Source organism: Heloderma suspectum, chromosome 1 (genome assembly GCF_057233095.1).
Source record: "Heloderma suspectum isolate Gila_16-S chromosome 1, 16-S_ref, whole genome shotgun sequence".
Lineage (NCBI taxonomy): Eukaryota > Metazoa > Chordata > Lepidosauria > Squamata > Helodermatidae > Heloderma > Heloderma suspectum.
In genome coordinates, this window is record NC_139458.1 from 100,642,353 (window position 1) to 100,668,508 (window position 26,156).

At 43.1% G+C, this 26,156-nt stretch overlaps 1 protein-coding gene and 1 long non-coding RNA gene across 4 annotated transcripts in view; one reads left to right on the top strand and one right to left on the bottom strand.

Moving 5' to 3' along the window:
- Positions 1-5,466, bottom strand: part of LOC146357624 (uncharacterized) — a 71,985-nt gene extending 66,519 nt beyond the window's left edge. The window contains exon 1 of the long non-coding RNA XR_014790528.1: positions 5,433-5,466. This is a non-coding gene — a long non-coding RNA (uncharacterized LOC146357624). The remainder of the gene's footprint in view (positions 1-5,432) is intronic.
- The window catches only part of ANO5 (anoctamin 5), a 109,070-nt gene continuing 88,234 nt past the window's right edge, over positions 5,321-26,156 (top strand). The window contains exon 1 of one of the 3 annotated variants that reach the window (XM_084852355.1): positions 5,321-5,855. In XM_084852355.1, the coding sequence (XP_084708481.1) occupies positions 5,792-5,855 (64 nt within the window). In that variant the 5' untranslated portion in view covers positions 5,321-5,791. The remainder of the gene's footprint in view (positions 5,856-26,156) is intronic. The other 2 variants (XM_084852364.1, XM_084852346.1) reach the window with 2 other exon arrangements.

A 26,156-nucleotide genomic window follows, 5' to 3' on the forward strand; every position in this document is an offset into this window, starting at 1 on the left:
GCAGCAGGAAATTGCTGTCTTCATTGGGATTGCTGGGGTGTGGGAAAGAGGGAGAGGAAAAGTGTGTGTGTGTGTGTGTGTGTGTGTGAGAGAGAGAGAGAGAGAGAGAGAGAAATGCATGTGTGTAAATGTGTGTGTGTTCCACTCACCACCAGCTCTGCCCATTTGTGCAGCCCCCAATGGGTTCTTCAGGGGTCAATGCAGGTCCCAAACTCCAAAAGGATGCCCACCCCTGCCCTAAGTGAATGGGCAAAAGATACAGGGGTACGCTTCGAAATACATTGCTGATGCATGCACAGCACACACAAACATTACTTTAGCATACTGAAGAGATCTAAAAACACACACACACACTCTACAGGATGGAGGGGAGGCAGGTTACCACAGCCCTGGGCCACTCTGAAGTCAACACAATCTGATCATATATGTGAATAAACCCCAAACTACTCAGTAAGTAACCCACTTTGCTGGAAGACTATACCAAACATTCTTGGAATTCTAGATAAACTATTTCTGCAGAGTAACTGTATGGCTTCCTTGCTGAACTTGGTGGGTGGAATCTTCAGTGGGCAGTCTGTAATCAGTAGGCCAGCAATCTAGATGCAGTGATTGGCATTCTTGGCCTGCTTTTAGTGGGGTCTTAACATTCTAATTTGAGTCTCTGTCAACAAAAAGGCCCTGATATATTTAAAACTTGAAAAAGATTTTAAATAAATTATAGCTTGCAAGATCTGACCTACAGAACTGCGAGTAGTTAACCTAGTCTTTTTTCTATATCCTTTCTTATTTTATATTTTGTGTTGACATTTAAAAGAAACATTGAATGGGTTAGAAGATAAATGTAGATGACAATGTCCTTTATAGGAAGAAAAATGACAATGTCCTTTATAGGAAGAAAAAATAATTACCAATGGATGTCTAAGTAAGTATTGCAGGATCAGTTCAAGCCTTTAAATATATGAAGAATAAAGACCAAGTTAATTAGTTCAAATCCTATATAGCAGGTGATCTCAGACTTCAGTTTTGTGGGGCGCTAACACAGAAGCTCAGACAGCCTGGTTCACTGAACATGTGTATTTTAGTGTTGTCCAATTCATTGACAACTTGGCTCAGTAATTCATTTTTGTTCTGCAGGAGGCATCATGGAAAGCTAGCAGGAATGTCAACCAAAATATGTAACATGTCCCTAAGATCATCCTCTATGTTAGAGGACTGGAAGATGGCCGATGTAACAACAATGTTTAAAAAGGGATCCAGGGGGGATCCCTTTAGGCCAGTTAGCTTAATGTCTGTTCTGGGTAAATTGGCTGAAGACATTATTAAAGTAAAACTAGTAAGGCCTGCTGAAAAAGAATCAACACGGCTTCTGCAAAGGTAAGTCCTGTCTCACTAACCTTTTAGGGCACAATCCTATGCATGTTTAGACAGAAAAAAAGTCCTACAACTCCCAGCATGCTCCAGCCAGCCATGCTGGCTGAGGCATGCTGGGAGCTGTAGGACTTTTTTCTGTCTAAACATGCATAGGATTGCACCTTTAGAGTACTTCGAGAGTGTCAGTAAACATGTAGACAGGGGTGATCCAGTAGACATTATTTACTTCACCTTCCAAAAGGCTTTTGACAAAGTCCCTCACCAAAGACCCCTGAGCAAACTTAGGAGTCATGGAATAAGAGGACAGGTCCTCTTATGGATCAGTAACTGGTTAAAGAACAGAAAGCAGAGAGTAGGATAAATGGTAAATTTTCCCAATGGAGGGAAGTAAATAGCGGGGTCCCACAGAGATCTGTATTGGGACCAATGCTTTTCAACCTGTTCATAAACAATCTGGAATCAGGAGTGAGCAGTGAAGTGTCCACGTTTGCTGATGACAACAAATTATTTAGGGTGGTTAAAAGGATTGTGAAGAGCTCCAAAAGGATCTCTCCAAACAGGGAGAATGGGCATCTAAATAGCAAATGCAGTTCAATGTAAGCAAGTGTAAAGTGATGCCCGCTGGGGCAAAAAAGCCCAACTTCAATGATAACTTGATGGGATCTGAGTAGCAGTGGCTGATCAAGAAAGAGATCTTGGGGTTGTGGTGGACAGCTCGATGAAAATGTCAACCCAGTGTGCGGCCACTGTAAAAAAGGCGAAGTCTATGTTAGGCATAATTAGAAAAGGAACTGAGAATAAAACTGCCAATTATCATACTACCCTTATACAAATCTGTGGTGCGACCACACTTGGAATACTGTGTACAGTTCTGGTCACCACACCTAAAAAAATAAAGAGAGGTATGTAGAGCTGGAAAAAGGGCAAAAAAGGGCAACTAAAATTATCAAGGGGCTGGAGCATCTCCCCTACGAGAAAAGGTTACAACAGTTGGGATCGATTGTTTAGCTTGGAAAAAAGGAGGGTAAGAGGAGTCATGATAGAAGTCTACAAAATTAAGCATGGTGTGGAGAATGTGGACAGGGAGACATTTTTCTCCCTCTCTCAAAATACTAGAACCTGGGGTCATCCTATGAAGCTGATTGGTGGGATATTCAGGACAGATAAAAGAGAGCTTCAGCTATGGTAGTATAGAAATGAAATAAATAAATAAATGGAAGTACTTTTCAGACAGTGCATAGTTAAACTATGGAATTCACTACCACACAATGTACCACCAATTTGGATGGCTTTAAGGGGGATAGACAATTTCCTGGAGGAAAAGGTTATCAATGGCTACTAGCCTTGATGGCTATATGTGTTACCTCCAGTACCAGAGGCAGTGAGCCTATGTACACCAGTTGCTGGGGAACATGGGTGGGAGGGTGCTGTTGTGTTCATGCCCTGCTTGTGGGTCCCTCGTCGACAGCTCATTGGCCACTGTGTGAACAGAATGCTGGACTAGAGGACCCTTGGTCTGATCCAGCATAGCTCTTCTTATGTTCTGATGAGGCATTATAACTCTTGAGTACTGAATGATGGAGATAAACAGCTGGACACTGCTGCTGTATCCTGTTTGTGAGATGCCAAGATGCATCTGGCTAGCCACTAATGGAAACAATGGTAGATTAGAAGAACCTTGGCTTGATCCAGGAAGTCAATTATTATATTCTTGTATGTTGAACACAAGTTTTAGTTAGGCTGTTAAAAAGTTTTGTTGACAGTACTTATTTTAAAGTTTATCAGCTTTAGGCATTAAGCATATTCTTGTAAGAAATTATCAGCCACAATGTGGGAAGGTTTTTCCCCTCAGATCTTCCAAGATCTTGCTTAGACTTGTTGAGATGTGCTCTCACAGTTCAATATGTATGTGATCTGTTGGAAAACCAGTAGAGAGAAAAATGTTACACAACTCTTCCATAGCTATCAGATAGTTGCTATGGTTGTATATGATCTTTGGGACTTGTAGGACACCTAGAAAGACACACAGTGTTTTATTACCCCAGGGTGATCACTAACATTTTGCAAGACCAGCCATATTTCAGCCTTGCTTGAATTTAAGCTGACAAACAACTTTGTTCACCTTTCAAGTAGTTATATCTGACAGAGATCTCTGACAAAGTCAACCACAATGCCTGGCTAACTTATTGGTTGCAGATCCTCCTAGCTGATCCTCATTTTAATGTTTTGCTTTTGTACACATTCCTTTCTAAGAGAGTACGAGGTATACAAATGACTCATAGATAGCAGAAAGATCAAAAAAATCAGTTTTGTGCCTGATTGCCTGAAGAGCAGCCAAATCTCATATAGCCTTAATCTTAAACATGTTGCACCTGCTTAACCTTGTTTGTTGTTCCTGAGGGAAAACCTGCTCCATGGGCACAAATATTTCAGAGCACAGGATACTATATTAATCATATTATGCTTCTGAGCATGACCTTGATTAGATACTGTTTTCTATCACTGAGCCAATTCAGCTGTTAATAGCTTTGACATACTGTCCTAGGGTGCAATCCTATGCATGTTTAGACAGAAAATAAGTATGACAGCTCCCAACATTCCCCAACCAGCTATGCTGGGAGGAGTTGGAGTTTTTTCTGTCTAAACATGAATAGGATCGCACTCACAAGGAGCGCAGCCTTTGTGACAGTGAAAATTTTCATGATGAGTTCCATTGGAGCAATTCTAATCTATTAACTAGACCCTTCACAAAGTGTGTCCTCTAATATTTTTATAACAGAAAAAAGTACACAAGCAAGTATGCATGGTTGAGAGTTAAGGTGTTATACCTCTGTCTACTTGTGATGATCTTACATGCATGTATATTGTGCATGTGCATACACGTGCTGACAATAAAAAGGCCCATCATCATACATACTAAAACACATACTAAAACACAGTAACTCAAGTTTACTGACTGGTGAAGTGGACCTCACTGGAATTCCTTCTGTTTAAAAACTGGCTGAGATAGCACTTCCTCTCTCCCACCCTCCTCTTATTCATTAAATCATTCAGATTATTCACACATTATTCTGACTCTTAGGAAATGTATGCAGACTGTTTTGTGGCTGGACTAGCTCTTGATGTATTTTGCAAAATAAAATCCCCTCAGAATTTGTTAAAGGGGGGTGTGTGTTCCAATAGTCCTCTGTGCAGGTAGAAAAGAAGCTTTAAGGAGGGAGCAATTTTGAGAGAGGGAAAAACCTGTCAGAGGAAAAAGGACAAGCAGCCGCTAACTTATACTGTTATCCTCCCTCCAAGGACCTCAGGACATCATATATCATTTCTTGCTCCCAGTCATATCCTCACAACAACCCTGTGAGGTAGATTAGGCTGAGACCAACAACCCAGTAAGGTAGGTTAAGCTGAGAAAGAATGACTGGTCCAAGGTGACCTTTTCTCTTTCCTATGCCCTTCCTCTCCTTAAACTCGCGGCCTCCTGATCCTTTTTTTTGTCATATAACGAGAACAACATTCATAATCGTTATTGGGGAAACGAGACAGCAAGCGACAGTGGAGGCTCGTGGCTCTGATTTTGGCGGGGCTGTAAATCCATCCTGGGTTTCAGTCAGAACCAGCCAGAACTCTAAAGGCGCTAACCAGGGTGCTGAACCCCGTCTCCCAAATAGCTGCAGAACCTCGGACAGCTCCTTTAGAGTTCTGGCTGGTTCTGACTGAAACCCAGGATGGATTCACGGGCCCACCGAAATCGGAGCCACCAGCCTCCACTGGTAGGCGATGAAAAGTGGAAATATTCCTCTCTGTGAAGAAGGAGGGGGCGGGGGAGGGTTGATTACAAACCCGGCCGCGGCTCTACGCTTGAATACGCCTCTCCTAATAGCTCAGACCCACCCAGCGAGAAGCATCAGCACCGAAAGACTCAACAGGAAAAGGGCGGGGAGCAGAGAGCGGAGAGCGCGCGCGCAAGGAGCAGAAGCGTGGTGCCTCTTTCTTCCCCGTGACGCAATCCGCACGAGTAAGCCGAGACCGAACCTTGGCAGCGCGCACCGACCCTGACTCACCATTCTCTCCCCTCACCGCCTTTACTTTCCCGGCTCAGCCTCCAGGGCCGACCAAGGCATTTCCCCTTTAAGGGCTAAGCAATTCTCCCCCTCCTACCCCGGTCCTTGCGGTTGGGCCGACAAAAACCGATTAATTACGTCCCGTCCCGCGCCGGGATTCCAAGGGACAGAGATACGCCGCAGCAGGAGGGGAAGGGATTGACAACTGAGGGGGAGGAGGGAGAGAGAGAGAGACAGACACAGGGGTGGGGGCGGTGCCTGCCTCGCCCGCCTCCCCTCGCTTCTCTTCCAGCCTGGCTCTCTCCTGCTGCGCTCCAGGGTGCTTCGGTCGCCTTCCCGGCCGCTTCTCCCAAGCAGCCATGAACCGGGTGGGGAAGAAGGCGAACGAGGAGACCCTCATTGAGATGGGTCAGGCCAACGACGGTGAGTGAGGGTGGGCGCGCGGGAGAGCGCGCGCGCCGGCGACTTCATGGCTCCCTAATTTGCAAGAACTGGCCTCCCTCCCGCGCGGCGGCGGCGGCGGTTGCTCTGTAAGTGGCCGGGAAATCCCGGGGCTTCCCTTGCCCCGCCGCCCGCCCGCCCGCTCTCCTTGCGCCGGTGCTGAAAACGCAGACCCGGGACGGACATAACGGTGCCGCTGGGCCAGCCGGCCGATCCAGGGTGCGGCGGGGTGGGGGGGGTGGCACAGCCCGGCCTGGTTGCGGGGCTTGACTGGCGGCTCTTGAGCCTGCCGTCTGGTGTCGCTTGAAGAGCCTCGCCTCAGGCTCACTTTTTCCAGCCGGGCACCTGCGGTGTGTGCAGGAAGGGTGGGCGGGAAGGCGCGCCTCGGGTTGCTGGGAACGAGGCAGGACAGGGCGCGGAATTCCCAGGCGTGGCGGCCATGGAAAGGAGGGCGGCTCCCTCCCGCTCTCGAGGCCGCATCGGACCTTAGGAAGTTTCTGTATGAAAGGCGCCTTCGCGGAGGAATGGTAGAATCGCAGCGCGAGCGTAGACAGATCCTAACGTGACAATACAACATGCGTGTCAGTCGCTGTGTACTGAAGCAAACTGCGTTGTGTAGGGCTGTCACGGTACAGTCCGCAGGTGTCTCACACATTCATTCTTGAACAAAAGTGCCTTCCATCAGGGATGGGCCACCTGTGGCCCTCCAGACGTTTTGGCCTACAACTCCCAGCATCCTTCCCATCATTGGCTATGCTGGCTAAGGCTGATGGGACCAAAGTTGCCCACCCCTGAATTCTAGTAGATAAAGCAGACAGCGAAAGTAGCCTACTAAGGAATTCTACATGACAGTGCATTTGTGGGTGATCAAAGTATATGAGAAGAAACACATGTATTTCTCTAGGAAAGGGGAAAAATAGATAACACCAGGAAAGCCCAACAGAAAGCTTCAGCTATGGGGTGGTATAGAAATGTAATAAATTCTTATTCTTATTCTTGGAGGATCCTTGGGGGGGGGGCTGGTGGATCCGATTTCGGTGGGGCAGGGATTCTATTCTGGGTTTTCTGCTGGACCCATTTTGGGTCCAGCACCTTGGATAGGTCATTCAGACTTCTGGATGGTCTTAACTAAAACCCAGAATCGAATCTCTACCCCAGTGAAATCAGATCCACCAGCCCCCCCCCCCTTGAGTTAATAAGAGGAACCTTATGCCAGGATTTAATTTGAGCCAAGCATAGTTCAGAAACTTTCAAATGCCAGTTCTCAACCATGCAACATGGGGAGATGTGTTTTTGCAACAGAGGGAGACGTGAGATGATAGCAAGGCCTCCTCCATCAGCGGAATTGGGACCATTGGTGTTCTTCCTTCCAAATGCTGTTTCCAGTGACCATTTCATCTGACTGCATCAGATGGACAGGTAACACAGCAAGGCCCCATCCATCTGCTTGGCTAGGACGAAGTGCTGTTTGGCTCCTCTTTTCCCAGAAAAGTATCCATTGGAATGTCCTATTTAGTCCAGACCAATAGCTGTATGACCTTCAGTTTATTTTGTTTCAAAACTATCTGTTATTTTCCCAAGGGAGGTTTTTCCCAGAAGCCCTTCGAGTGCATCAGATAAAATGCATCTACACGGTTTAATAGAAAGGATAAGCCTGAGAGCCTCTTCAAAACATGATTTGGTTCACACAGGATCACCTTTTTACACACATAATGTGTGAAGAGTGGACATGTACAGGAGATGAAACAGATGTCTGAAGGCAAAGGATGTTTCTGCACATGACACTAAAAGCACCTTTCACAGGGCGGGGCCAGCAGGGTAAAATGACCTGCTTCATAAAGGGGAAGGGGATAAATAAAGGCAGAAATTGGTGTCTGAATGGTGAAGCAAGAGAGCTGGGCATTTGGGCTCCACTTAAAGTAAAAAAAGGTCTTGAGACAGGATTGGCCTTTGAGCCTTGTTACCATGCTAATGTAGGGTAGAACATAGGGGAAGATAATTGGAAAAAGTGGGGATTCATAAGGTGCTGAGGCGAATGGATTGGCCAAGTGGAAGGGAATGTGGAAGGTAGTGAAAGGGGATAGGCTACCTGCCACCTAAGTCGATGAGGGGAGTTGAAGGACAGTTTTCAAACAGGTTTGGAGGGGGGATTGTCAGGAGAATGTTTTCATATTTTTGGAAGGATGTAAGCTGCTCTGAGTGCTTTTTTTGAGTCAGAACATGTGGGGCATAAATTAGTCAAATGCATGAATGAATGAATGAATGAATGGGAGAGAACCAATGTGAATTTTGTGTTTGCATTACAGTTGTGGGAAATGTAAAAGCCCCCAAACTGTGGAAAAGCTGTACTGACAGTTTCACTCTTAGCACTCAAAGCAACGATATATCTTGTGGCACCTTAAAGGCTAACACATTTATTATGGCATAAGCTTTCTGGACTGGAATCCACTTCATCAGATGCATGAATTATAATCCTCAGTTGGCAGGTGTTATATGCACATGGGTGTAAAGGTAAAAAATGTAAAGGTTGGAGTTAAATGCCAGTGAAATGTAAAAAAAAAGTTTGTGATAATGTATGCAGATGAAGCACATTAACCTTTCACAGCAAGCTGCTTTCACAGCAAGCTATTATTGATGATAACACAATCATCTTAGCATCTGATCATGCATCTGATGAAGTAGACCATGAAAACTTATTCCATAATAGATTTGATAGTCTTTATGGTGCCACAAGACTGTTCATTGTTTTTGCTGCAGCAGTCTAACGTGGCTACCCTTCTAGAAATCCTACCACTAAGCCTGCATTTGGAAATAAGGTCCATTGACCCCAGTGGGATTTACTTCTGAGTATACATGCATAAAATTGCTCTGTAAGTTAGACTTTGGCAGGATTTGCCTTTGACATTAATCATATTCAGCTTCTGTTTTTTTTTCCAGATGGGGCACTGCCTCTCACTGGTTTGTGCTAGAACCGAGATCAACCAGCATTCCAATAAAATAAAATAAAAAATAACAGCATGCTACTTTGCAATGAGATATTACCTCTGCAGTAATGTCTACCTCTATTATATGTAGACTGGATATGCTGTTGCCTTAAATCAATACTTGCATGACTATCATCCAAAAGCTAAAATGCAGTAGGCCATTATTTGAATAAATGCTTTGGATAAGCATTGCCGGATGGATGCAGGCTTAGTAGGCCCATGAGGATCCACTGAGACTGGCAGTTTCTCCACCATGGTGAGTGCTGATGCCAGGACTGGATGGACAGAGTACATCGGTCAGCTGCTGCAACTGCTGCTGTGCCATGGCCAAGGAGGAGAAGAGGAGACAGTGTGCTGGAAGGAGCAATCCTGTGGCCTCTAGACAGTGTCTGGGGGGCCATAGGATATTTCGGATTCCTGGATCCATGGTTGGAGACAGTGCTTTGACCTTGGAGGGGGGAATCCTCGCTCCAATCCCTTTCACAGCCAGTGCAGAAAGAACCATTCTGGCTGTCTGAGGTTGGGATCACAACCTCCGATGGGGGATAAAGGGGAAGTTCTGGTAGGTGGGGAGAAGGGGAGACTGGTCCCAGACTCTGAAAAGCCCCAGCTAGCGAAACTGCACAGTAGGAGGATGGGTAGGCAAAAATTGCCACTACTGTTCTGCCCACTCTGCATGGGATGACTGTAAGCTTCCGAGTTTGGAGGCTTACAATCATTGAGGGCAGAAGTCATAGGACTGCATCCTACGTCGACATTTCTGAGAAGCACCTGAGGAAGGAGGCAGTCTAGGGCCACGTTGTGTCATTGATAAAATAAGGCACCTTAGAAATGCCCAGGCTGGGCCAGTGACCTTATTGACCTGTTCCCATTCTGGATACTGCTGACTGCTCCTCAAACAATGCACTGAGGTGTCTGTATCATGCAGCTTGAACCTATTCCCTGGTGGCCCTCATATCCAGCAGAACCTGCCAGGAAGCACTTAGATCTCCTATCCCACTCAGTGGCACTTCAGTGTGCCCCCCTGTGTGCATCACTATTGGGATAAATGCTCAATGTGAGCAAAATTTAAAATCCAAAGCCTTGATTTGCAGTATTTAAGTCAATCACAGAATCATAGAATAGTAGGGTTGGAAGGGGCCTATAAGACCATCAAGTCCAAACCCCAGGATTGCTTCCTAAGTCAAGTCTTAGGGAGCAATCCTGTGGCCACTAGACACTGTATAGAGAGCCATAGGATATGCTCATTTCGAGGAACTGACCTCCACCTTCGTCCGCGCTGCCCCGAGGCAGTGTGGAGAAGCCCCGTCCTCTGCGCTCGTAAGAGGAGTGCGGAGTGACTGAAAAGGGGCAGCCAAAGATGGCTGTCTAGCGAAAAATAGCAGGGCAGAAGAGGCGCAGAGGGAGCAACCCCATCTCTATGCCTCTCCTGCCTTGCTTTGGATAGGTGGTCGCCTACGAGTTCGGAGGTGGTCGCCTATCTAGTTAGGTTTGCGCCCTTAAAAGTCTTAGTTTTAAGATAAAGAAAACATTAAAACATTGTATATAATTTGTTAAAACTGAAGTGTAGTATGTGTGCTACTAAATGAAAGACCTTTATTTCTTTTTACTATTAAATTTATAGAATAGGGTTTTTTTAAAGGGATTTCATAGCAGAATTTTGTGCATATTTATTCAGATGTAAGTCTCACTATATTCAGTTGGGCTTACTTGCAGGTAAGTGTGCATTGTAGCCTTAATCAAAGGAGCTGTTAACTTTATCTACCAACTTGGCTGTCAGGAGTGGGTGACTAGATGCAGCTTCACTGTGCCTTTACCAGAAGAAATAGCATAAATTGGGCATAATATAAATAAAATTGATAATAAAAATGCATTTCTTTCACATGTATTTATAAAGATTTGTTCTAGTAGTTTTGACCTCATTTGCAACTGGAAAAGAAGTATTATCCCAGTAAAATCTTCCTAATATGGGTAGTTGCTCCTGCTTCTTTTTAATGTTAAATTAATGGCATTTAGGCTTGTGGTCTTCTGATATGGTAGATTAATATGACAAGACTTCTGGAGATGCTGGTCTGCTTCACAGAGTCATTCCACCCACCCCCATATTTAGATCTAATCTAAGCTGTTCTCAAAATGCCTTTTGGGTGGGATAATGTTAGTATGATATAGGCTATCCCAGCAATTCCTTCACTCACTGCACCTGGAAAAATACTGCAGTGGATTGTGGAAATTGCTGCTGTTGGTATCTGTGCACATCCCAGTTCACAGTAACATTTGCATAAGCAATTGTGAGGACATGCATGGCTGAGGAGGGTTACAGTCGCTTATGTGTAGGGCATATTTCTCAAGGAACCTTTTGTATTATGAATACAGTTTTTATTGTTAACAATCATTGGTTACAACAGTGGCCACTGGAAGTGTAAAAATATGGCATAAAATACATAAAAACACATAAAATGTTAAAACAACCATTCATAATAAAGCTTACTTATTATTCCACATAGGGTGCAGGAAATTAGTTCACAGTTTAGAAGCTGATGGACGAAGTTTGCCACAGCTGATAGGGTCACCCTTTTATGGGATGTAAACACATAAAAACACATAAATCATTAAACACAACAATTAAAAATCAATAAAAGTTGTTTGTCATTCCACATAGCATGAGGGAAGTTAGTTCGCATTTAGAAGCTAAAAGGGTGAAGATCATTGCTAATAGGGCTACGCTTTTATGGGATATAAACACATAAAAACACATAGCAATGTATAATCATTAAAACTTATTTGTCATTGCACAAACAGGATGGGAAATTTGCTCAGATTTTAGAAGCGGAGAGGGCAAAGTTCACCACGGCCAGTAGGATCGCCCTTTATGAGATGTAAACAGAAAATCTATTTTCTCCAATTCAGGCCAGTGAGTTTTCCCTGAAAGGACATGTTCTAAAAACTTTATCCTAGCTGTAGAGAAAATAAGACAGTGAAACAAATAATGGGGAAAGTGGGAACTCCACTGACCCACTGTCAAATGGGCAGAATCTGGAGTTGGTATTTAATTAAGGTACTTAATTAATACCTTGGTGCAGTATTTAATTAAAATGCCCTTCTAAAATGGCAGCTATCGTTTGTAACATTCAGAATACCTGCTTGCAGGAAATAAAACTCAAAGTGGAGAAATGCTCCAGTGGAAAAAAACCATGATATTGTATTTGAAAGACTAATCTCTGGAGCCAAGTTTGAGAATTTGCTGAATGACTCCCATTTGCTCCACAAAACAGTCTGGGTAAATGGGTACTTGGAAGAGAAAGTACCTTAAGACAGTAATTAAAGATTCTGGCGACAATGATAGATTAGGATGTTTAGACAGAAGAAAGTCCTACAACTCCCAGCATTCCCCAGCCAACTGGCTGGGGAATGCTGGGAGTTGTAGGACTTTCTTCTGTCTAAATATCCATAGGATTGCGCTCTTAACTGCTATTGAGCCAGTTTCTGCTTGTAGGAATGCTGTAGGGGTGCCCCTGGGAATACCCAGGATCAACAATTCATTTTGAAATAATTCCATATCAAAGGGAATTTTCAAACCCTGTATTTCTTTTCCATAGGCAAAACATGTTATAAGTTTTGATGTAGTAGATGTAAAATCGGCTGTACTTGATAGCCACCTGTTGTACCCCAGAACTTCAGTATGCATGGGGAAAAAAGTAATTGCCTGAACCAACTGCTGAGAGAAATCACACAGATATTTGGAGTTCAATGCCACCAATATGCAGATGACACCCAGCTCTGTCTCTCCTTTCCATCACATTCTAGGGAAGTTGTGGAAGATGTGAACCAGTGTATGGAGTAACTAATGGGCTAGATGAAGGTTAACACATTGAAATGTAATCCAGACAAGACAGATGTGCTCTTGATCAGTAGAACAGCCAATCTAGAAATAGACATTCAGCCTGTGCTGGATGGGGTAGCACTCCCTCTGAAAACACAGGTTCATAGTTTGGGGGTTCTTCAGGACCCAGCTTTAATGTTGATTGCCTAAAGGTATCTTTGCCTAGATTAAGCTGGCGTACCAGCTATGCCTGTCTCTGGAGAAATACTGTGCAGTACCTGGGCATGATGACATATGCCTTAATTACATCATGAGACTACTGCAGTGTGCTCTGTCTGCCTTTGAAAAGTGTCTAAAAGCTTCAGCTTGTTCAAAATGCAACAGCCAGATTGTTACTGGATCCAGATGTTGGGACCATATCACCCCATTGCTGAAACAAATGCATTGACTCCCTCATTGTTTCCAGGCACAATTCAAAGTGTTGGTTATGACTTTAAAGCCTTACACCAGAAGTCGGCAAGCTGGTGATCTCCAGATATTTTGGACAACAAGTCCCATAAAGCCCCAGCTAGTGTAACCAACGGTGAAGTATTTGGGAGTTGTAGTCCAAAACCAAGTTGCCTACCCCTGCCTTACATGGTTTAGGACCAGGGTATCTCATGGACTATCTTTTCCCATTTGAGCCTGGCTACTTATTAAGATCACCCACAGAAGCCCTCTTGCCAGTTCCAAATCCACATTTGGTTGGGGCAAGAGAAAGGGCCTTCTGTGTTGCTGTGCCTGTACTTTGGAACTCTCTCTTTATGGCAGTTCATCTTGACCCCCTCCTTGTTGGCTTTCGACTGCAGCATTAAAACCAGCCTATTTAAGAAGGCTTTTGTCCTTTAGAACAGGGGTGGACAGATAGTAGGTCTCCAGATGTTTGGGACTTCAACTCCCAGTATTCCTGGCCATTGGCCATGCTGGCAGGGGCTTCTGGGAGTTGAAGTCCCAAACATCTGGAGATCTACTTTCTGCCTACCCCTACTTTAGAGACTGGATTTTCTTTCTGTCTTGCCATACTTATTTGTAGAATTCCTGGGGTTCTTTACTCTGACTTTTAGTTTAATGTTATTATGTTTTATTCTATGTCTTTAGTTGGGTTTTTTTGTTTATTGCTGGCTTTTATTGTTTGCTCTTTTTCTGTATTGCTGTTTTTATTTTATTTTTGTAAGCCATCTTGAAGCATATAAGAAAGGAAGGGTATAAATATTTTTAATATATAACAAACAAACAAGCGCTGTGTTACTTAATGCTCCACAGCTAGCATATGCTGTTTGCCTGTGCTATAAACAGAAGTGGGGAACTCTGACATTCAGACCCTTTTTTGATCCCTCCAAAGCCCTCACTTTTACTGATCTCGGCACCATGTCCATAGGCCCACAAAAATATAATAAAGAAGAACTGAAATTTCAATGAGATATTGAATGACAACAGTCTGTCACTCTGGATTTTTTTAACAGACCGTGTTTATGCAGGGGGAAAGCTGTGACTTTCTGATGATGACCTGATTAGGGAGAGCTGGGTGAGGAAAGCAAGGTTGTTTTGTTGTTTTTAAGAGGCAGCTATGGAAACAGTGGTAGTGGTGGGCGAGGAGTGAATAGTATATTTGTGTGTGCACTTCTGTTTTTTTGGTGTATGCTACTAGTTAACTTAAAATTGGCAGAAGAATCCAAGGCTTCTTCTGGTTCCAAAAAGGTTCCACATCTCTTATTACAAGTTGGATCAAATGAACCAATATAACCTGAAAGTCAGAATGTGTTCGTTACCATCATGTTGGAAAACTTTGTGTTCTGCACTGATCGTTCAACATCCTCAGGAGCACTCCACTTTTTAAAATGCTGCCTAAAAGTGACTAGGTACCTTCTTCCAAGTAAGAGTATTTTTACTATAGGAGTATGAGATGAAATTGTTCCTATGACTAAGGGAAAGGTTAATATTTACAAAGTGCATAGCTGATGCCATTCCCAAAGCAATTGCTAAACCACGCGGGTAAAAAAATAAATAAAAAAATCCATTGCATCAATTCTTGATGTGTATCTCCTCTCTGTTTTTCATTAATACAAGGTACAACTGTAGTTATATTCACTGGTCCCCCTTCCATCAACAACACACTGATCATCCTGTCTCTGTGCCAATTGACCTGAAAGATTACTCTTGTTTTTTAAGAAGACCACGACTTCACAGCATGTCAGCCAATGGCTGGGAGCATCATATCTGAATAAACAAGTCAGAGTTCTGGCAGCTTTGATAATTTTTTATCTAGTACATTTTATGAAATATTTTAGAAATACCTAATTATTATGAGGGACTGGGAGCCACATTTCCAGTTTTAAAACCATCAGTGTGCCATACTTCATGTATGGTTTTTCCCTCTGTCATGCCTATGAACACAGACACACAGAGACAACACTTATACATCCATACACAGTCACGTGTGCTACAGGGGTGGGCAACTTGTGTCCCTCTAGATTCATAGAATAGTAGAGTTGGAAGGGGCCTAAAAGACCATTGAGTCCAACCCCCTGCTCAATGCAGGAATCTAAGACAAAGCATGTTTTGGCCTACCGCTCCCATCAGCCCTAGCCAGCACAGCCAATGATGAGGAATCATGGGAGTTGTAGGCCAAAAATCTAGAAGGACACAAGTTGCCCACCCCTTCACTATGGTAGGTTCTCTCAGTGATATAACTGCATAGATGTATCAGCTCTCCTCCCTTAGGCAGTGATAGAATGAAGCAGATAAAACGCTCCTGCCCTTCTCCAGAAAACAGAAACCACGTTAGATTTCTGGGAGCCTCTTTTAAGCTAGGCCTTAGCCATATATCCCTTTAAAATGTCCACTTCTGATCGACATAACCCTTTGAGATGAAATTAAAATGAAAGTAAAAGCAATTTACTTTTAAAAGAACAATTTAATAAGGGCTTATTTCAAATAAACGCAAGTTGTCTGCTCCGCCATTGCCCAGCTACTCTCCCCCCTCCCAGCTTCCAGTTCTCCTTTTCCAGTTGTTGGTTCCAAACTTGCCCCCTTCCCCAGGTCATTCATGCATTCCCTCTCTTCCTGCCCCTCCAAGCACCTCTGGAATGCTGTTACACCTGCTTTGCACATCTCTTTAAGGCTAGGAGAGGGGGCTGTACATTTCAATGGTCTCCTATCCCTTTAAGGCTGGGAAATGAAGCTGCAAAGTTCTACAGGAGCCTAATTCTAGGTCAGAGTGGGTCAGGATAAACCATCACAAAATAATTCTGGTGGTTCTTCTGCCTATTGAATGGGTACCACCACACTGCTATTAGGGCTGAGTATGCTACTTCTTTCATCCTTAAAGTCCAGTAAAAGAATTGTAGGCAGCTGTGTGATAGTGCCACACTGATCTTCCTCTGGGCTACAAGTATCATTACGCTGGCTGGAAGGAGATGCTTCCCCTTAGCTATGCATGCAGAGTAATGCCTTCTTGCCTCAGGTGAACAGGCAAATGGCAAATTGCAAAGTTGTATCTTGGGCAAGTTGAAAAGATACCGGTGCAGGTGGGTAGAAGGCCTGAAATTCCAGGCTGGCTGGAGAATGCTGGGAGTTGTAGGCCTTTTCTCCATCTAAACATGCATAGGATTGTGCCTCAAGTCTCCATGTACAAAAGATCAGTCGCAACTACTTCTTAATGTTGTCTTTGTGAAGGGGAAATACAAACAGTGGTAAGGGGATGTTACCCCTCCACATTATAGGTTACCAATATCAGTTGAATTTTTGTTTTAATTTCTTTCTGCCAAAGTATTGATTTTTAAAAAACACTGAATTACCAGAAACTTCACATATACAAGACAGATAAAGGTATCATTCATTGAATAGTATACATATGCATTCATTTTACTTAAGGAAATTATTATGCATTCATAAAACATATTCCAGCTCATCATAGTACTTTCTCCTCATACACAATTTTTTTTAAAAAGGGTACTTCAGCTTTTATAAGAGTTTTTCCTCTTTCACTCTCTCTCTCTGCCTGCTTGTAGGGTGATTTTCATTATTTTGTATGCAGAGGAACTCACTGATAAAAGCATTAAATCATGTGTTGTATCAAAAAACAAAAAACCTTTAGCAGATAATGTTGTGTCCGTTGCACAGCCAGGTATATACTTGTCATTGAGGAAGGGCACGTTCTTTGAGTTCAGCTCCCAGTTGCAAACAAGCAGTACAGCTCTGTTCAGCCAGATTGGCCGACAATCGGGGTTCAGTTCCCCTGGTGATATCAACAGACAGTAGAGATTTTTATGCCTTAGTCTTCATGAACTTATCAACCAGTGGGCATTATGAAAACGACATTTAAACAGATAAAGTATCCACTATAAGATAGGATTGCTACCATGTTGTGAAAAATACATTTGTATTCCATTGTAGCAGATTGTTGGAAAAGACTGAGCATGATATTCTGTCAGAATATTTCAGTTTGAAAGAACTGTTCTGTTTGCAGGAGTCTGCAAATGGTAACACATTGTGGGCATTAGCTGACCTCACATAAATGAGGTCAGAGTATGAACTCCTACCAATTAGAATTCACCAAGACAATACTGAAGTAAAGTCGTTCGTTCTATATCTACTAGACACACATGCTAAAGGCAACTTCCTACAGGGAAAAGGGAGGGGAAACTTTTGTTTCTAATTCTGACCAAATATAGCCTTGCTGTGGTGCTGAGTCACATGAAGTTAGATGTGATGCACCTTCCAATGCAGTATAATGAAAAGTAACCTACTGACCTATTGTATGTTAATTCTGACCTCCCATACAGGGAAGAAGCCCCTGTGCAGAATAATGAAAACATAAGCAATGTAATACTGCAGTAATTCTATTCGTAGGGTGAAATTAGATACTTCAAGGGAAATGCCTTATTTTGTATTATTTTCATTGTAAGTCTATTACACAGGTAGGGCATGAGACAGGAAAAAATGGCCAGGTGTGAAGGGGGTATCTAACACTTTCTTGCCTGCTGATCCTCCAAGCAAATGCTCCCCAGGCTATTTTGAATTCTGCCCCCCTCCATGCCAGGCTGAGAAAATGTAGAAACCAACTGAAAGCAGAAATGCTAGGGCAGCGGCGGCAGGGAGGTGGGATCTGTAGAGGAGAAACTGTGAGTATAAGAAGGATTTCCTCATACTGGAAACTTGCATACTGCAAGTGCTCCCACCTCTCCACTCTGATATTCTTGTTATCTTGCCAAATGCAAGTTTGGGAACAAGCATTTGCCAAAGTTACTTCAGCCCTTAGTTTTCTTTTGTCCCCTTTACCTTTTCACAATTCCTAAGTATCTAGTTTGTTTCTTATTAAATGAATGCTCCTGCAGATAAACCAGCAGAATATATGTGATTAGAATTTCAGTTGAAATGAAAAACATATTTTGCCTGTTCGCTCTGTATAAGTGTTAAGATGATCCATGGCAACATGTGGGCTGTGGGATCTTCATTTGTGAGGTAGCAAATGAGTATCATTCCCTCTGTTTATGAAGTTTAGGAGTGAGTGCCTATCCTTATATAGCTAAAATGACATCATCCACACACAGCAGGCTGGGTGTGTGTGTGTGTGTGTGTGTGTGTGTCAAGATTTGCAGAAAATATATTTAGGGGACCACCCCCTCAAAGAAAGGGGGAATCAATGAGGACTGAGTATCCTCAGCAGTCACAAAATGTTATGTCAGTTGGAAAAGAAAACTGCAATGAGGCGGAATGGAACTGGCTTGCTGGCTGGAAACAGACCGTAAGAGTATGACATAACAGTGGCAACCTGCGAAGCTTCAAAATGCCACTGATCACCTAACAGGCTAGTTGAGAAAATAAGGCAAAGGGAATGAGGAGGAAAGTGGAAGATGGGTAGTTATATCTTTGTGTCTCTTTTATGTCCTTTGTTCTATTTTGCCTCTTCTCTTTCCTTCTCTGAGAGTAATGGAGCAAAACAGGATGGAAGAGGAGACAGCCACCTCATTGTCTGGATAGGTCATTTCCTGGTTCACATTGAAAAGGCATTTTTAAATGACCTCAGAGTCCGAAGTGAGAGCTGTCCATAGAAATCAGTGGGGGAATCCAAGATTTTAATGTAGCCAGGATTGAGAACTAGTATATCCACCCCTACCCCAAATCCCAAAGGATAGCAGCAAAGAGAAGAGTTCCTGTCTTTCTACTTACTTAGCACAAAACATTCTAAAAATAGCCCTGCTAATGTAAATTCCAAAGAAAAAGCAGCACGTTGTCTCGCTATTGCATATGGCTGGGCAAGAATGACTTGACAGCCCTGCAGTGTAGTTTACATAGAATACTGCAGGTCAGGCTCTGAGTAGTTTACAACAACCCTGCAGTGTTATCCAGAAATATTAGATTCTTGTTGCATTGTAAGGATTGGACTGAAGCTCATAGAGTACCTTATAGTTAATCCTGCAGGTTTTTTTTTAGTTATTGATTTATTTTTATTTCATTCATTCATATTCTGCGTTTATGCCAAAGTATGGCACTCAGGGTGGCTAATAGTAAAATCTGGAGGAAAAAGTAAATCTGAATTAAAATGTAAAAACAAATACATTAAAAACATAATAAAAGGAACATGCAGCACCAAATAATTAAAAAAGCCCTTCAGCAACAAACCACTCAAATTCCAGAGTTCTGTATGAATAAAGACATCTTTGCCTGCCGGTGGAATGACAACAGAGGGGACCAACCATTGCTCATATTTTATTTTATTACATTTTTAAACTGTCCAATAATAAACGTTCTCTGGGTGGTATGCAAATTTATCCCCATATTGAAGGTTGGGCTGAGAGAGTAGCATACAGTGACTCCGTAGTATACTTTACTTGTATACACCCATTATAGGTTGGAGGGCTGTGCTGAGAGAGTGCAGCTTATGACAGCCCTGTAACGTAGTCTGCTGTTAATATTCCATGTCAGAGGTGGGCCTGAGGCTGGTTTGGACCCCCAGTCAACAATCCTCTATACCTCTTAGATTGCAGCAACGATCAATTTCCTAAAATTTCCCCCTCCTCCCAAGGCAAATCCAGCACTCAGCTGCAATGGAGCCTTGACTCCATTGACTTATGTGCAGACTGGCTGCACTTTTAAATGTTCAAAAACTAAAAATAATAATAAAAAATTGCCCCCATATGGCTATTAAGAAAATTTAGAAAAAGCCTCCATTGGTACTCATGGATGATGGGAAGATCAAACTGAGACTTAGCTGTTATTAATGTTATACATTACTTGGAGAGGGTTTTACCCTTAAAGGTGGCCAAAAAAAAACCACAATTATAAATGAATAAAGCCACTACAGTTTGGTTAAAAATAGAATTTGGATGGAAAGCCTTAAATTAAGCTTCTCCTTAGAATTCCCATTGAGGTTCAGAATGGTTGCACTCAGCCTGAGACCTTTAGTAGTCACTTCCTAATACTCTGGGCTCTCTGACCACCTCCTTTGGACTCGGGAGACAACAACTCATACAGAGGGATGAAGCTGCCTGCAGGTCAAGTTGCATTCCCACAGTATATGGAACCTGGCCCTGGACTCATTGGGGCACATCACCAAAGGATAAGGCAGATGGATCTCTCTGGGCAAACATGGCAACAAGATGGTTCAATAAGAAAGCAGAAGACTCTGTCCTTGGAAACATGGGTAGATGCCAGAATGGAGTGGAGAATCCTGCTAGGAAAGAGTCATGAGGAATGATATTAGAAGCCAACTAAACCCCAAGTTATTCTTAGAGCAGAGACCCACAAGTGGATGGCCAAGCAGAAAGAATGAACAACTGCTGCCCAAATTTCAGGGTAATTATAGGGTTCAAAACAACTTGTACAAGAGGCTTGATAGCTCAGAGGCTGTACCAAGGATGGGTCAGAGCAAACAGAACAATAGTTTGGCTCTGGGGAATCCTATACTGGGCCATAGCATACAGTAGAAGATAATTAGCTATTGGTATTCCAAACAAAAGCTATCATTAAGGTCAAGCAGGTGATATCTAAATCTGTTGACCTGTCTGGAGGGTGGGAATATTTCAGGAGTGGGTCAGATTTCCCACCAAGACTCTGAATTGGCCAATTCAAATGCGCTCTTGTGGTTTCATCAGCTGGGTGATGGTATGGTAATCAGGCAGGCATTTGCATGTTTCTGTAGTTACAGGGAGCAACTCCCTCCAACCCAGTCAATGGAGGAAGTGTGTACACACTGTGGCTCCTGCCACTCTGCATTTGTCTGGAGAATTATCAACATTCCTGGCAGCTTGGAATACATAGCACACAATACACATGTCAGAGAGCCAGCACATCTGAATTCCTCTGTAACACGTTGCATGTGCTGATGAAATCAATACTGCAGAAACTGATTAGGCATCAGGAGTTGTCAGAGATGTTAGTGTGTAGTGTGCATTTAACTCTAAAGCAATCTTTCTGACTACTCTAAGAGAAAGGGTAGAATGCTTATTCCCAGGCCACTACTTAGGAAAATGTATTTTCGGTTTGTTGAGCATCTCCAGTGGAATAATTAACCTTCTCTTGGGATGCTGACTAAGCAAATATGACTTTGTTTTTGCATGCTTATAATGTCTTTAGCTTACAGGAACAATCTTCTCATGTACATCTTGAAGATGATAAGGAAGTTATTATTGCTGGTTTTTAAAAAATCAAGTGACTGAGCTAAAGAAAGAGCCAGTGCCGTGTAGTGCTTAGAGCAGAGGTGCGCAGCCTGCAGCCTGGAGGCTGCATGCAGTCCCCTAAGGCCTTAACTGCTGCCCCCATGACCTCCCTGCTACTGCCACAACTGTGTGGAACAGTGAGTGGGAAACATTAAGGGAAAATGAGATAGAAAATAATTAAAAGAAAAAGAAAAAATAATCGATGATGCTCTTTATTTTCCAACCTAAGGGGAAAATAATGGGTAGATTGGGGTTTGCTCTGTGGCTAACGAGGATTGCTCTGTAATGTTTCACATGAGGTAAAAAAATGAAGAAAAAATAAGGGAATAAGTTGACTGATTTTGCATTACTAGATCTGTTTGTCACAATATGCATGTGTGCCCGTGTGTGTGTACATGCATGTGTGGGCCCTGATCCTTAAGCCAGCATCACATGCAGACCTTGGAGACAAAAATGTTGAGCACTCTTGTCTTATAGTGTTGGACTAGGACTGGGAAGATCTGAGTTTAAATCCCTGGAGGAAAGATAATTTATAAATTAAAATAAAATAAAATCTGATATCTACCAGTAACCTGATTACTTAGCAATTGTAATTAATATTCACTAATATTCACAACCCCTCTTTTGTTGCAATTGCACAAAGATTTTTTGAGTTGTCCTTGCCTACACCACTGCAAAATGAAAAATACCAGCTTTGAAACAAGGATATTACCTATGAGATTTTGAGAAGATGAGGGTGATTTGTGTTGTTGTTCTTGTTGTTATTTTTGTTTTAACTCTTTCACCTTCAGTGATGAGCAGCTTCTTTGAATGGTTTATCTGGAAGGTAGAACAGCTGGTTAAACATCTGTGACAGACATTGTTCAAATATGTTTGGCATTTAAACATTGTCTGTGTTCTAGGAAAATGTTGCACTGCTGACAATAGATGTCAGCAGCAGATACATTTAACATGTGCACCTATACCCTAGAGCAAGCACTATTCAACATAATAATTTTTAGCACTTATACTCTTTGACATAATCAAAACACTTTACATACATTCTCTCAGTAGCTGTTCAACAGGGGTAAATAACCTGTGGCCTGCATACAGCCCCACAAGACCTTAATTACAACCCACACACAGAGGCTGCTGCTGCCGCCGCCGCCACTGAATTCTCTCTTCCAGTGATCATGATACAGATAGCTCTTTCCCTGCTGCTGCTATCTGAAAAGAAGTGGCTCTTCTCCTGCTACTGGTAGCAGTAATTAAAGAGGAACCTGTATTGGGATTGCTGGGATGTGTATATATGTGAGTATACATGGGGGTGCATGTGTGTGGCCCCCAACCCCTAAGCAAGCATCACATGTGGCCTTGGGACTGCAAAGGTTGTGCACCCTTGCCTTACAATTACAGCTAGAATGTAGGTCAGTGTTATTGTCTCCATATTTGAGATGGGGGACTGAAGCGGAGAGATGGTTGCTTAAGGCCATCTAGTGAGTTCATAGTAAAGGAGAGATTTGAGCTGGTTGTCTTTGCCACTACTCTAGGAACCAAGGACATCCATGAATTTGGGAATATAGCAGATTAGGTGATCCTGCTATTAATTAATTACATTCCTATATCACCCAATAGCCGAAGCTCTCTGGGAAGTTCACAATAATTAAAACTGTAAAATACAACATGATCAAATACAACGTAAAAGTTTAAAGGTTTAAAACTACAGTATAAATTAAAAGTAAAAACCAAAATAAAACCTAGCAGCAATGCAAAGATTTAAAATATAGTAACAGATTTAAAACAACAGAAACTTAAAGACTAAAATGCTGGGGAAAATAAGGTCTTCACCTGATGCTGAAAAGAATACAACATAGGTGCCAGCAATTGCCTCACCTGGGTTTGATGAAAAAGAGAGGTAGAGCTGGGTGTCAGCTGTGTATTGATGGCACCTCAGCCCACACCTCTGGATAACCTCCCCCAATGTTTTCATGTAGATGTTGAACAGCATAGGGGATAAAATAGCCCTGTGGTACCTCATGGCATAATTTAATTGCCAAGGCACAGAGCAATAATCCCCCAGTACCACCTTCTGGAATTGGCCATCCAAGTAGGAGCAGAACTACTGCAGTGCAGTGCCTCCAACTCCCAACCCAGACAACCTGTCCAGAAGGATACCATGGTTGATGGCATCAAAATCTGCTGAGAGGTCTAGGAGAATCAACAGAGTCGCACTCCCCCTATTCCTCTCCCAGCAGAGGTCATGCCACAGGGTGGCCAAGGCAGTTTCCATTCCAAAACTAGGCCTGAAGCCTGATTGAAATGGATCTAGATAATCTGTTTCATTCAAGATTGCCAAGAGTTGTCCTGCAACCACCCGCTCAACACCTTGCCCAGGAAGGGGATGTTGGCCACTGGCATCCTCCAGGTCCGGGTTAGGCTTTTTCAGGACTGGCCTAATTACCACCTCTTTTAAGGAGGTTGGCACCACTCACTCTCTCAAGGAGGAATTTACAACCTGGACCCAGCCAGACATCCCCTCCTTGTTTAATGTAATAAGCCATGAAAGGCAAGGGTCAAGCACACAGGTGGTCAACTGGACTTGCACCTTGTCCACATCCTTAGGCCTCAATAACTGAAACTCAGCCAATGAAACTGGACCAGATGGTGCTCTGGATGCCTCTACTAATGCAGTTCTACTAATGGAACCGCATTAATTATGGTGTCCAATTCATGACAAATTTGAGTGACTTTATCTTCAAAGTGCCATGCAAACTCGTCACAGCATGCTACTGAGGGTTCCACGGTCTCTCTCCCTGGCTCAGAGTGTAACAGGCTGCGAACCACTTGGAAAAGCTGTGCTGGATGACACTGACAAGATGCAATGCTGGTGGAAAAAACTCTTTGCCACCCTCACTGCCACAGAGTAGGCTCAGTAATTAGCTCTAACCTGTGTTCAGTCAGATTCGGCATGAGTTTTCCTCCACCTGCGTTCTAGCCGTCTCCCCTCTTGCTTCATTGCCCTCAGCTCGGGTGTATACTAAGGATCTGGCTGGGCTCTGCTCAGAGGGATAGGGTGCTTGGGCGCGATGATGTCAGCTGCCCAAGTCACCTCTGCATTCCACAGAGCAACCTGGGCTTTGACAGAAGCAGCAGCCATACCAGCAGGAAAATCCCCCAGAGCCCTCTGGGAATTCATCCAAATCCATTAGCCTCCAGGGGTGGAACATTGTAATAGTTCCCCCACCCTTGCAGAGGGGAGAGGCCACTGGGAGTCTAAGCCTAAATGGGAATTCACAATAGGTTGTGAACCACCCAGAGAGCTTCAGCTATAATGTATAGAAATGTAATAAATAAATATAACAAATAATAAATAATTTATTTTTTCAATTCACATGTATAAGGCTGTTATCCAACTGGACTCAATGGGACGTACTTCTGAGTAGATATAAGATTACCCTGTAAGTCTGCAACCCTTGGCACACTTACTTGGGAGTAAGCCCCACTGAACTTAATAGGGTGCTCTGAAACAACAGGATGTTGCTTCTGAGCTTGGTGGGGCAGGGGATCAGATGTGTCTCTGTTGCAGGGAGGCATGTTACATTTTCCTCCTTCCAACTGAGAAATGCAGAGGCAGGATATGCAATTTGCAGGCGATTCTTGCCATCGCTCCTGTCAAATCTCATCCTGACCCCACCCCCAGCAACTGAAAACAAATGCCCACAGCAAGCAGACACAGTGGTTTCTCCTGCTATTGGAGAATTTCACAGGGAGATCATGGCGCTCCTGTTCTGTGGGCTGGAAAAAATACCGCATTTTTTGCATTTGGGGAAAACACGAGATAGGCTGGAGGAAACAGCAGGAGACACCCTGGAGGGTAACGGCATCATCTAAAGAGCCCACAAACTTCCGAGAGAGAGCCATCTCAATAGCAGGATAAAAGCTCCATGTGATGAACCCCTATGTTATCTGAAGTCCTTGAGAGGGTCAGTGTTTTATTCTAGGTATCAGTTGCTGATAAGAGTTCCAGAGAGTGTACATTTGAAAAGCCACAGTATCTTTAGGTGTGGTGCAGTTTTATAACTGGGCATTCCAAGTTATAATGTGGTATTCCTCAACATGGTTATTTTGATAGCTGGGGAATTTCAGAATTATCAAGAATGTGGCAAGATGGCAAAAGTCCCTGCAGCATGAAAACTTTTGCTGGGGCATATATGGGCAAGAAGCACTGCTAAATTTAACTTCCTTTGGCCTTTAATTATTCTGCAGTTTGACTTTGAAATTACACAGTGATCTGTGGTTTGTTATTCAAAGAGGTTTTCTTAACTATAAGTTTGGAGGTCTGAAAGAGCAAAGTTAGTAAATTTGGAGTAAGCCTGACATGTATCATGCTGACAGCTACAAACTGAAAATGGATACTTGTGCGGGGAAGTGGGGAGGGGAGAACTTTGCAAAGCCACAGTAAAGTTAGCAGCCGGCACTTACTTTGTTGTGTAACCCATAAATGCACGGTCAGTGGAAGATTTAGACTTCAGGAGACAGGGATTACTCTTCTAAATTTCAAAACTATGTTCACATTTGTTATAATGACCCCTTCTCTTTTTTTTCCATATTGGTTGATCTTTTTCCAGATTATCTAGGATAGGAATTGAATGATTTCCAAGTTAATTCATTTTATTTTAAAGTAACTTGAATATGTTCAGAACTTTTTTTTAAAAGCAAACAGGACATGGAGGGAGCAATCCTACTGGAATAAGCAGCCACCTCTGAACTCGGAGCTGACCGCCTATCCAATGCAGGGCAG